We start from the raw sequence: 12,385 nt of genomic DNA on the forward strand, positions 1-12,385 counted from the left end.
CTTTTTCCTTTCGCTATCACTTGGTTCCTGACCACTAACACCCACAACCACAACCACAAACAAAACCACCACCGCCGCTGAGATCACCACTTCTACTGCACGCGAATCTTTTCTTCAGCGCACTGTTTCTGCCATATACCCTTTACTTGATACTTGATTACATTCGCAATGCCGTCGACGCACAATGTGGACAAGCCGTGGGACACGGACGACATCGACAAGTGGAAGGTTCGCTCGCGCCCCACCCTCTCTCCCCCTCCCCCACGTCAGCCGTTTCTAAACTTCATAGTGCTCACGCAACATCATTACAATAGATTGAAGAGTTCAAGCCGGAAGATGCCAAGTGCGGGCCCTTCCAAGTTGAATCGGACTTCCAAGTGAAGTTTCCCAAGTACCGGGAGACGTACCTGCGCCAGGCGTGGCCGCTGGTGACCCGCTCGCTCGAGAAGATGTTCATCGCTTGCCAGCTGGATCTGATCGATGGCTCCATGACCGTCAAGACCACGAGGAAAACTTACGATCCGAGCGCGATCCTGAAGGCGCGCGATCTGATCCGGTTGTTGGCCCGGTCAGTGCCCGTCCCCCAGGCGGTCAAGATCCTTGAGGATGATATGGCGATGGATATCATCAAGATCAATGGCATGGTGCGGAATCGGTCAAAGTTTGCGAAGCGGAGACAGAGAATTCTGGGCCCCAATGGAAGTACGCTGAAGGCTCTGGAACTCTTGACTGGATGTTACATCCTCGTCCAAGGAAATACGGTGTCGTGCATGGGTGGGTACAAAGGCCTGAAGGAGTTGCGGAGAGTGATTGAGGATTGCATGAAGAATATTCATCCGATTTACCACATCAAGGTGAGCAACAAAGATTCGCGTTTCTTTCTTTCGTTCTTTCGTTCTTTCGTTCTTTCGTTCTTTCGTTCTTTCTTTTTCTCTTCGGAGAGAAGGGGGTTTACATGATGAGTTTTTATAAAATCATATGATAGGAAGAGTCTTAGCCTTTTTGATCATTGGCATTGAAGACGACTTTCAGCTCTGATACCCATGCCCCCTTCATCGCTGCTTGATTTCCCCACATCTCTTGAAGTAAAGATGCTGACAGTAATCACAGGAACTCATGATCAAGCGTGAGCTCGCCAAAGACCCTGCCCTTGCCAACGAGGATTGGAGTCGTTTCCTTCCTCAGTTCAAGAAGCGCAATGTCCAGCGCAAGAAACCGGCCAAGATTACCGATAAGTCCAAGAAAGTTTACACGGTATGTAAAACCTTTGCTGATGATTTGAGTGCTTGGTATCTAACATTGTTATAGCCCTTCCCTCCAGCACCAGAGAAGTCCAAGGTGGACCTGCAAATTGAGAGCGGAGAGTATTTCCTTACCAAGCAGGCAAAGGAACGTGCTGCCCGCGAGGATCGAGAAGATAAGAGGAAAGAAAAGCAGAAGGAGAAGCAAGTGGAACGCGAGAAAGACTTCATTCCTCCCACGGAAGAGGGCGACCAGAAGAAGTCAAAGAAGCGCAAGCGAGAAGGCGAGACAAAGGAAGAGCGCAAAGCCCGTAAGGAAGAGAAGAAGAAGAGAAAAGAGACTGTCATAGACGAGTCCGACGATTAGTTCCTGTGCCTTACACTCTCGTCATTCTTGCATTTTTCGACTTCCTGGAGATTTGTACTTTTTTTACTTCTTTTTGCATATGGCGTTTCTGAGCGAATTTCACTGTTTCTGCTGGCTTACATAAATTGATTTGCCTTAATTGATTGTTTTTGTCTGAGCCCTCGCAATTCACGGATCTTCGTGATATGTGTACGTGAGTGAAAATCGTGTGCGACACATGCCAATCCAACCGCACTACATACACCGGCACGGAAGGACGTTGCCACGGTGTTGACACTTGGCGCCAACCCTTCCCTGTCCAAAGTGTTGAGAATTAGAGTATCTACTGGCGTTTTACTTTTGTTCTTCGTTCTCTTCCATTGATCTTCAGTCATGTCGGTTCAAGAACTTTACGCCCGCCTCAACGGCCTCGTCGGTGATTGCACCCTTCACACTCTCGCCTTCTTCGGTGCTGCCACTCTCGTCATCTCGCTCCTCAAGCTGTCCAATGCTTTCCTGTCGTTGTTCGTCCTCAGCGGAACCAACGTAAGTCTCCGATTGATTAACCTCGCCAACGATTGACGAGCTAACGCGTCGGATAAACAGCTGCGAAAGTATGGACCCAAAGGTTCCTGGGCGTTGATCACCGGAGCGTCGGACGGTATCGGCAAGGAGTTTGCACTCCAGTTCGCTCAGAAAGGCTTCAACATTGTCCTCGTTTCTCGCACCGCCTCCAAGCTCGATGCCCTCGCTACCGAGATATCCTCCAAGTTCGCTGGCGTGCAAACCAAGACCCTCGCCATGGACTTTGCGAAGGACTCTGCCGCCGACTACAAGCGCTTGGCCGAACTCGTCGAAGGGTTGGACATCGCAGTCCTTGTCAACAACGTCGGCAAGAGCCACGACATGCCCGTGCCTTTTCTCGAGACCGAAGACGTCGAGATGGAAGACATCATCACCATCAACGTCAAGGGAACTCTCAAGGTCACCAAGGTCGTCGCTCCCGGCATGGTTGCGCGTCGCCGCGGCCTGATCCTCACCATGGGCTCCTTCGGCGGTTTCCTCCCGACTCCTCTCCTGGCCACCTACTCTGGCTCCAAGGCATTCCTGCAGCACTGGTCCACCGCGCTCGGTGCCGAGCTCAAGCCCCACGGTGTCGAGACTCAGCTCGTCATCGGATACCTGATCACCAGCGCGATGAGCAAGATTCGCAAGTCGAGCATGATGATTCCCAACCCCAAGCAGTTCGTCAAGGCTACTCTCGGAAAGATCGGACTCAAGGGCACTGCTGGTGGTATGGCGGGTACCATGACGCCGTTCTGGAGCCACGGTGTCATGCATTGGGCTATTCAAGAGTTTTTGGGTGTTTGGAACGGAATCGTGTTGGCCAAGAACAGGGATATGCACGCCAGCATCCGCAAGAGGGCTCTGAGAAAGAAGGAACGCGAGGCGGCCGGTGTTAAGAAGGCCACCTAAGTTGGAGAATCATGTTGAGAGTGGGAGGGTGCGGACAAAATCACAATAAAAGCTAGAAGATTCCTGACTGCATTGTATTCTCCTGTGATTCAAACAATTTATCGTAGATTTTCAGTCCATTGTACATGGGTAATATAAAATGGTCACCCTGCACGAAATATGTGACGAAATGCTCAAGTGTCTCCGTGGTCTCTTGTCGCGACAAGCCTCCAGCAGAGCCTCATTCTAACCATTCTGCCAAGCCAGCGCGTTGACGCCCATCCGAAAACATCGCGAATCCACAACTTGACCTACAACACTAACAACAACAAAGTCGTAACTCCAAACCCACTCCTCCTCCTCCACTTCCCATTACATACTTCTCCCCCTCATCACTATCGCTAAACTCTGCTTCCCGGACTACTTTTCGAATCGCGACCGAAATCCCCATCCATTCGACACGACTGCTTGCCTGTCAACGTCACCTAGGCATGTTCGGCGCATCTTCACCTGCTGTCTCCACCGGCGGCGGGATGAACCTCTACCCAGACCTTCCATCGGAGTTGCGCACCCAAACCACCGCCAATGCGCCATCGCAGCAACTGCAGCAGCAGCAACAGCAGCAACAGCAAGGCTCCCAGACCTCTACAGCGACAACCACCACCACGACAACAACGAACAACTCCTCTCTAGCGCCTGCGCGAGGCACAACAGACAACCTTGGACCCGTTCAGCGGGCGGCAAGAAGCATCCAGGAGACCCTAGAGGCAGAGAAGAGGTATCCACAGCTGGATGACATCGTATCGCGTGAGTTTCGACCCGTCACTCCCGCCTCCGGCCGACGTCTGCTGACCTGCGGTGTGTGTTTGTGCGGCGATCAGAGGGTCAGTCACAAGACTATGAGTTGGCCCCGGCGCATGCCTGGGAGCCTTTCGTCCGCGTTAATAGCTACACGATACCAGATGTCATCTTTGAACAGTACAACCGCGTCACAAGTTACACGCTGATGGGCTTGTTTCCGGAGATCAAGCAGGCATGGGTTACCGTTGACAATCGGCTGTACATGTGGGATTATGCTACGCAGACCGGTTTCATGGGCTACGAGCAGCAGACCAATACGATTACGGCGGTCCGAATGCTGAAGCCAAAGCCAGGTACGGGGAAGCTGTCTGCTGATGCAGTGTTGATGACACCGGAGCGCTAATCGTTATGTAGGCGTGTTTGAGAATGTTAACTACATTCTCGTTGTGGCTACAATGGTTGATGTGTTTTTACTTGGTGTGAACGCAACGCAAAACCAGCGAGGGATCTTTGACGTCACGCTATTTGAGACCGGAATGAGTATTCCAACCAAGGGAATCAACGTTACGATCATAGAAGGCAGCAAGAAGACAGGAAGGATCTTCCTTGCCGGTCACACAGATAACGAAGTTTACGAATTTTCTTACCAGGTGAGTTTAACGGTGCCTCGATGCGAATGACAGGCTAGCTAACTTGTGTGTAGGCGGAAGAGCGATGGTTCCAAGGTCGATGTCAAAAGATCTGTCACACCACAAGCAGCGCATCTGCGTTTGCTCCCCGACTGCCGGCATGGGCGTCTGGACCAAAAGACACCGAAAATGTCAAGCAGATGGTTGTGGACGATACCAGGAATCTGCTGTACACATTGTCCTCGAAATCGACAATACGAGTCTTCCACTTGCGCGGCGATGGAGCTCTCGTGCAGAGTCTCTCGCATTCGTTCTCGCACACTCTGGCAAACATCCGTGTCATGGTTGGAAACACTCCACTATTGGGACCCGAAACCCCGATTGTGTCGATATCACCGGTCTCGGCCCTCCAAGCTAGACGCACACATCTCATTGCCGTTACAAAGTCTGGATGCCGGCTCTTTATGAGCGCTGTTTCGTCCGAATACGGCTTCGGAGGCACCGACTCAGCCCCCACCAGCATGCAGGTTATCCACATCCGATACCCGCCCAACGGTTTAGTCCACAACGATGTGCGGAAAGCCAAGGTCTTCACACCCGGATACTTCTTCTGTTTCATGGAAAGGAATCCCACACTGGACGAGCTGCTCTTTGCTGCGCCGGATTCTGCGAAAATTCAGGCACTCGCAGATGGTGGTAACATAAGGCTGCAGCTTGCCGAGCAAGCAAGCACCGCAGACTTGGGTTCTCGAGTGGAGTCCATTGAGCTTGTCGCTGGGCCTTTTGCTGCCCAACGATCGCCCCCTGGATTCGGAAATGAGCTCGCCACGCAGTACGACGTGACACCGACGGAAATCGCTATTCTCACAAATTCTGGAGTCACTGTACATCGTCGACGACGACTTGTGGAGGTATTTGATGGGCTGCTGAGATACGGCAGTGCGGCTTCGACAATCGGTGTGGAGGGTGAAGTTCGCAAGTTTTTTAATGACTATGGACGCGCTGAAGGTTGTGCATCTGCACTTGCTGTCGCTTGCGGTGCTAGCCAGGATTCCACAGCCTCCCAGACTGCTTCCAGGATTAGCGACATGGAAATTGAGGATCTTGCTCGGAGGTACTTCATCGAATTCGGTGGTAAGCCGAGGGCTGATAATGTCTTTGAAGCCTCCGGGGTGCCTAGCCTTGACAGCATCAAGGTTTCGGGCCGCGCTGAAGGATTGCAACTTTACCTCGCCCGCATCGTTCGGAGTATATGGAAGGCGTTCATTATCAGCGAATCTCGGACCCCCGGCGGCGGCTTGGAATATGTTTCGAGCGTTCCCATGGCGAAGCTGAGGTTGATTCAGGACCAACTTGTGCGACTTGATCACTTTGTCCGGACAAACAAGAGCTTCATCGTGGGCTTGTCTGGTGCGGACAGTCTCCTGGTTGCTGGCAGCAAAATTGACGAAGTGGCGAACCAGGCGGAACACCGCATGCTCCACGCGCTTGTCACATTAAACCAGAGTATGATCGAGGGCATTTCATTCGTCTTGTTCTTGTTGGAGGATAAGCTCACCGACATCATTCTTTCTTTGGACACTGCGAGCCGAGAATTGGTTGGTACCATGACCTATGGTGGCCTTTTCGCCACTCCCCAGGGACAGAATCTTGCCAAGGAACTGGTCACCGCTATCGTCAACAGGAACATCGCCCATGGAGTGAATGTGGACACGATTGCGGATGCTCTCAGAAGGAGGTGCGGTTCCTTCTGCAGTGCTGATGACGTGGTTGTGTTCAGGGCACTGGAACAAGTCAAGAGGGCCAAGACGGAGAAGGACGCAGATGTCAAGCACAGGCTCTTGAGAGAGAGTCTCCGCTTATTCGAAGAGACCGCAGCTAGTCTGACAATGGACAACCTTTCGGACATGGTGCAGCAGTTCCGGGAGCTTCAGTATCACCCAGGCGCGGTTCAACTGGCACTTGTGGTTGCGAAGGAGGCAGATCGGGGAAACATCACGTTGCAGTTCTTGACCGAGCCTCCAACGGTGGAGAACGAGACATCGGAGATTTACCACAAGCGCGTCCAGTGCTATGGCTTCATCTTCGCAATCCTAGAAGACCTCGATCGACTCAGCACTCAATCCCCGGAGATGATTGACGGTGCTCCATCTCCCATAATGCGTCTTCGAAACGAGACCTGGACTCTGATCTACAACTCCGACGACGAGCTATTCCACTACCACCTATACGACTGGCTTTACTCCCAGGGCGGTGCCTATGCGGAACGTTTGCTCGACATCAACTCCCCATACGTCCTTGGATATCTCACATACCGAGGCGCGGAATCACTCGATCACTGCGAACTGCTCTGGCAATACCATTCGCGGCGAGAGCGGTTCTTCGAAGCGGCGGAAGTTCTTCACGAGCTTGCCATCTCCGAGTTCCAGCTTACGTTGGAGAAGCGACTCGAGTTCTTCTCTCGTGCGAGAAACTTCTGCAATTCTTCGTACTCGGGTGCCTCAAGGAGGAAGATGAACGAGCTCGGTCAGACGATCCAGGAGGAGCTAGACGTCGCTGTCATCCAAGACGATCTGTTGAAGAGGCTGCGCGAAGACCCCCGGATATCAACTGAGAAGAAGTTTAAGCTTGAGGCCAAGTTGGGTAAGGGGATCATCGATCTCAGCAAGGTAATTATCATACCCCCCCCCTGTTTGGTAAATCAATGCTAATATGAATCCCAGCTGTTTAACGAGTACGCATCTCCCTATGCTTACCACGACATTTGCCTGGCGATCTTCCAGGTAGCCGAATACCGCGGCTCCGCCGACATAAAGAAGTGCTGGGAGATGTTAATCTCTCAAAAGCACACGCAAGCACTCGAACAGGGGGAAGCACAGCCCTTTGAGGTTGTCGCCGAGACAGTCCGCAGCATGGGAAGCCGTTTCGCGTCGAGCGAATACATTTTCCCGGCTGGCGACCTGATCCCGCTGCTTGAGCGGTATGCATTCGAGCACCAGCGCGACGTCGGCCCCGACGGCTGGGTGGTGGACACGTTCATAGAGGCTGGAGTAGCAGAAGAACGGATCCTCCACGTGCTGGTGGACATGTTCTACCGTGACGAAGTTCCATTCCGCGGACTCGCGAAACGTCGGATCCTGGTCGACACGGTCAATCTGGTGGAGCGCTGGTGGAGTAAGGTTATTAAGCGGGGCGGAAGCAGCTCCGAGGGCTTCAGGGGACAGACAGTTTCTGAGGCGCTTAGAAGGATGATGACGCAACTGCCCACTGTCGGCCCGGAGGCGGATAGAGTGGACAGAGTGTTGGCGGATATCGCGAGGAGGGGGTATTAATGGGGTTGCGATGTGTATGTGAGGGTGAGGAGGAAGGGGAAAAGTGGGCAATTCAAAGTTGTGGGCGTCGTTGTATTATAGTGAAGATACAGAGGGGGGGGTTCGGTTTTTACTTCTTCTTTACTTCTTCTACATCTGTGTTTTCTGATTCCGATTTCTTTTATATCACATCTTTCTCTTTCTTCTCTTTCTTTTTGGTTTTTTTTCCTAGTAGCGGTGAAAGACGGTGGGGAATATCGATATGAAGTTGTTGGCAGATTCTTCTGGACGTCCCGTTCATTATCCCTTCTGTGTTTTGGTTATGGTTTTAGTTTTGGCATTGGGTTTTGTCCCCTTGTGCTCGCGGCAGTTTGTAGTTATGTGTCAATACTCGGATGTGAAGTGAGGTGATGTGATGTGAGATGCTGGAGATGCTGAATGGGGAGGGGAGAGGAGGGGAGGGCGGGTGTACACATGAATGGGGAATTGAAGCGACCGGATCGGACCGTCTATGTATGGCGTGGGTATGCATACTGGCATTGGTACTGGCACTGGCACTAACTAGCGATTACTACCCACTGCATTGGCGTGTACTATACGGCACAGAGTGCTGATCGCACCACTCCACACTCTAGGTATAATAGAGAGTTTGCGCTTTGCGTCTAGACGCAAATTTAGCCTGGTTTTCACTTGATCGTTGTGAGTTCGTCTAGAGAGTTTGCGCAGTTGCTCAAAAGATCGACAGATCAACAGTGTGCCAACCAAGGCAGCAACACGTCTTTTCGGGGTTCTTCAATTCGATTTTCTGCGTGTACTCAAGTACTTCTTGCAGTAAATCTAGTCGTATCGCGAGTTCATTGATTTCACGTCTTTTTGGCTTTCCAATTTTCATCTAGAAGCGTACCTATCCAACCTCATCCTTTTGGTCTTTGGGTGGCATCCGACTCTTTTTTCTGGGTTCCAAGCAATATCCTATGCACAATCTGAGCATGACGGCATTCTAAATCTCGTTGACCGTGAACATGGGACGCGACGACAGTTCATGGTGGTTGTTGGTGGTATTTGGTGGGAAGGCTGGATTTGCGTTTTGTCTAGACGCAAATACCCTTGATTTGCGTCTGGACAAAACGCAAATTTCCGGGTCCAGAGCGCCAAGAGAACCGGGTCACAGCCTGGTTTTTGAGCAAACTCTCTAATGCACACTCCACAATTCGCATACGGTATCCCCACGGTATTTCCACGGAACTATCCGGTGTGAACATGTAAGCATTTTTGGCTTGGTGCTATAGTAGCTAGCTCCATCCACGACCAGCCAGCCAGCCAGCCAGCGTGTGTTTCCATTTCCACGCACGAAACATACGAACTACCTACCTGGTACCTAAGGACCCAAGGTGCTGTTGAATCCTCACCATTTCCCTGGCGCGTCCGGCGTATACATACTCTGGACGTTCATACATACATGTGTAGGTCGGTGCTCGGGTACCTAGCCCGCTACTCGCTGCCCGATGACATATGTACGGTGCGAGCCCTCCTCCTTCTCCTCGTCGGCTTGCAACATCATCTTGCGGTCTAGACTCCCAGCACGCATTCTCGTACCGCCTCACGCCGCCTCACTCGTGCAAGCGCATGGTTCTGTCCAGTGGTGTCCGTACTACGTAGTTCCAAGTTCGTGCATACGAGATAAGTTGAAGATCTCTCTCTCTCGTTCCAAGTTCGTACGTGCGAAATAAATTGAAGATCTCTCTCTGTCGTTCCAAGTTCGTTTCATGTTCCCGGCTAGCCCGCCCCACACCCACCGCCGCACGCCCCGTCCTCCCGTCCCTCCCGCCCGTCCGCCCACTTCATCCCTCCCCTCTCATCCTTCCTACATATCCCTCCCTCCCGTCCCTTCCATTCCCTCCCCGTCCGTCCGTCCGTCCGTCCGTCAAGCCAAAAATAAATAATAGTTCCCGCCGTCCGCCGATGATTAGATGTGTAAGTAGAAATGGAAAGCAAAGACCCGCCCCAACCGAATGACAGTCGTTAACTATAGTATAGGTAGTAGATCGTAAAAAATGAAAAAGGAAAAAGGAAATTTTAAAAAATATGATTGCCCCCCGCCCCACCAAAAAACAAAAAACAAAAACAAAACACCGGTATCCATCTATAGAAAAGAGAGAAGGAGAAAAGGAGAAAGTGAAAAGGAATAGGTAGGAAGTAGGGAAATGAAGGGTGAAGGGAGGGTGGAAGGGGGGGTCATGGGTGGACTGCGGGTAAAGTCTCGCAGCCCACTGGTTTTCTTCCTTTCAGCACCACGCTACGAGACTGTTAGCATACTTCGTTCCAGGAGATTCCCTCTCTGATCGTGAGGGAAGGAGGGGGGAGCCTACAAAGTCGTGTACAGCTCCAATTTCTTGTTTGTGATATCCCTCTTCGCCTGTCTGGCGAGGGCCTCCGCCTCGCCCGGGTCCACGCACGCAAATATATACGCATCGACGCCCTCGAGAGCGCTGAGCATATTCAGGGTACCGATCTCCTGCTCGGTGGCGCTTTCCTTCGACCAAGCACCGAGCGGAATGTTGTGGCGGGTCAGTTCGACGTCCACGAAGCCGGCGGCGCGCATGAGCGCATCGAAGGTGAAGAGTTCCTCGCCGCTAGCGCGGCCCTGGCTGGTGAGGAAGGACGAGAAGCAGCTGGTGGCGCGCGTGATGGCCAGCGTGGATAGCGGCGTCGAGGCGTTGTCCGTGTATAGCTTGCCTGGATCGTCTTGAAGCTCGAGCCAGCCCCCGGGGTGTAAGGTTCTGAGAGAGGTTGTTAGAAGATGTGGGGGATGTGATGCCAGGTGGGGGCGGGAGTGTAGAATAGCCTACCTGTAAGCTTCCGAGAAAAATGTGGGCCAGTCGTTGATTCCGCCCAGCTAATATTTCCAGAGTTGGGGTCAGTTATCCGGCGGGACACATAGCAGCAGGAGGGATGACGATACTGATGGACTTACCAGAAACCTGCTGTGAACTAGCGAAAAGTAGTTGGGAGGGTACAGCCACTCGTCGTTCGCGTCTTCGATCTCGAAAGTGCAGTTGACGGGACCGGCCACTTGGATCGGGGAGAGATCCGTGCCGATGATCTGTCAACAGGTTGTCAGCTAACCTTGTCCATTGTCCTGTATCACCCAACCAACATGGAGTGTCAGGGGAGAAATCCCGACGGTTATAGTTGTCAGTGGGGAAAATAGAGCAACATACCCGAGCGTTCGGAAACTTGCTGCATGGTAATACACATTAACACACCATCATCTTCGGAGATCATGCCCAGAGCCAGAAGGCCGGAAGGTGGGGGGGTCTTGCGAAGACCAAATTCGAAAGGGGAGATATATCACTCACTCGGCCATATCGATCGCCCAAACACCTGGTATGACATGTCAGTTCGTTGTCCGCTCAGGCGGGAAAGGGAGCCCCGTGGAATGTAAACCCACCTGTTCCGGTACCAACATCCAAGATCCTCTTGGGCTGCTCCAGGGGAACCAAGTGTAACTGTTGATTTAACCTGACGCAGGCAGTCAGCATCTCGACGCATAGGATGGCCACGGGGGTATATTATGCACGAACCGTAGAGACAGCATCTGATCGAGTATCTGCATGCGATCTTGCTCTTGCTACGCCAACATGCCAGTCAGCCCACTTGTCGGAGGGGGGGCGGGAACAAGTGCAGTTACCTCATCGTTCGGCAATGGCCAGTCCTCACGGAACGACTGGTATCGTCGGTTGTTTTCGAAGCGGTAGTTGGCGGTGTTTGAGGAGCGGGATATTGAGGATGCCGAGGAACAGGTTTCAACGCTGAACAACGAGCAGTTGTCGTCGGCGTCGTCGGCTTCGTCGTAGTCTCCGTTGCGAGTGTATTCCCAAGCATACTGCCGCAACAATCGGTATGTCAGCAATCGAAGATCACGGGTACTCCGGAGCCCCCGATTGCAATGGAACGGCGGGTGTTCGTCACACGGGGGGCAATAATGGACCGGAAAAGCAATGGTGGCAGGAGCTCACCTCCGAATCCGCATCTTCGAACGAGGGGACAGTGTTGGTAACGTTTTCAATTCCCGCCATTTTTTGGAAGTCAAATGATGATTATTGGGCACGATAATAAACAAGCAGTCGGGGCAGATATATATATAGGGATATATATTCTGACGAGAAGGAGAGAGCGAGAAAGAGAAGAGGAAGCCACAGATTTCCCAAAGAAAAGTTCTTTTTTTGGGTGGGTGGAGGCGGGCTCGGATACGTAGGAGTTGCAGTTGGATGGTTATTTAGCTCTTCACGACGTGTCAACGGTGGTAGACCAGCAGACAACCGGCAAGTCCGCGCGAGTAGGCAGACAGTAGGAGGCAGGAAAGGCAGCAGCTACTGCAGTACGATGACGAGTCGGTTGAAGGAAAGAATATGCAGTACGTCGTGGAATCGGTGGGACGTGGCAGCTATTCGCACTCGTCTGCGGGCCCGTGGTTGGTAGTTAGGGTATGTAGGATTTCGGGTTCCAGGTGTCGGTATGTACGTTCGGAAGCCAGTGACGGGTGTGGGATATATAGTGTAGCAAAGAGAAGACGAGGACGCCAGCGAGAGATGTGAGATG

The 12,385-nt window shown here is 52.3% G+C and overlaps 4 protein-coding genes across 4 annotated transcripts; 3 read left to right on the plus strand and 1 right to left on the minus strand.

Annotated features, from left to right (window-relative positions):
• On the plus strand, nt 1-1,773 carry BZA05DRAFT_402917 (putative rRNA assembly protein Mis3). Its single transcript, XM_051484154.1, has 4 exons — nt 1-228; nt 315-854; nt 1,111-1,254; nt 1,309-1,773. The coding sequence occupies exons 1-4, from the start codon at nt 169-171 to the stop codon at nt 1,606-1,608; spliced, it is 1,044 nt and encodes a 347-aa protein (XP_051337929.1). The 5' UTR covers nt 1-168; the 3' UTR covers nt 1,609-1,773.
• A 65-nt stretch (nt 1,774-1,838) lies between these two features.
• On the plus strand, nt 1,839-3,208 carry BZA05DRAFT_375636 (uncharacterized protein). The gene is made up of 2 exons (XM_051481796.1): nt 1,839-2,133; nt 2,194-3,208. Exons 1-2 carry the CDS (start codon nt 1,981-1,983, stop codon nt 3,061-3,063), a joined length of 1,023 nt encoding a protein of 340 aa, XP_051337930.1. The 5' UTR covers nt 1,839-1,980; the 3' UTR covers nt 3,064-3,208.
• Nucleotides 3,209-3,307: 99 nt separating this feature from the next.
• Nucleotides 3,308-7,958, plus strand: BZA05DRAFT_88731 (Non-repetitive/WGA-negative nucleoporin C-terminal-domain-containing protein). The gene is made up of 5 exons (XM_051488751.1): nt 3,308-3,849; nt 3,924-4,196; nt 4,258-4,493; nt 4,547-7,141; nt 7,196-7,958. The coding sequence occupies exons 1-5, from the start codon at nt 3,534-3,536 to the stop codon at nt 7,802-7,804; spliced, it is 4,029 nt and encodes a 1,342-aa protein (XP_051337931.1). The 5' UTR covers nt 3,308-3,533; the 3' UTR covers nt 7,805-7,958.
• Nucleotides 7,959-9,908: 1,950 nt separating this feature from the next.
• On the minus strand, nt 9,909-12,009 carry BZA05DRAFT_88742 (S-adenosyl-L-methionine-dependent methyltransferase). Its single transcript, XM_051488752.1, has 10 exons — nt 11,803-12,009; nt 11,475-11,669; nt 11,368-11,414; nt 11,235-11,305; nt 11,143-11,167; nt 11,005-11,023; nt 10,758-10,886; nt 10,633-10,679; nt 10,153-10,563; nt 9,909-10,079 (listed from the first exon to the last, which is right to left on the minus strand). Exons 1-10 carry the CDS (start codon nt 11,860-11,862, stop codon nt 10,019-10,021), a joined length of 1,065 nt encoding a protein of 354 aa, XP_051337932.1. The 5' UTR covers nt 11,863-12,009; the 3' UTR covers nt 9,909-10,018.
• Between the last annotated feature and the right edge of the window lie 376 nt (nt 12,010-12,385).

This window comes from Tricharina praecox, assembly GCF_024521635.1.
Source record: "Tricharina praecox strain CBS 144465 chromosome Unknown BZA05scaffold_18, whole genome shotgun sequence".
NCBI classification, from domain to species: domain Eukaryota; kingdom Fungi; phylum Ascomycota; class Pezizomycetes; order Pezizales; family Pyronemataceae; genus Tricharina; species Tricharina praecox.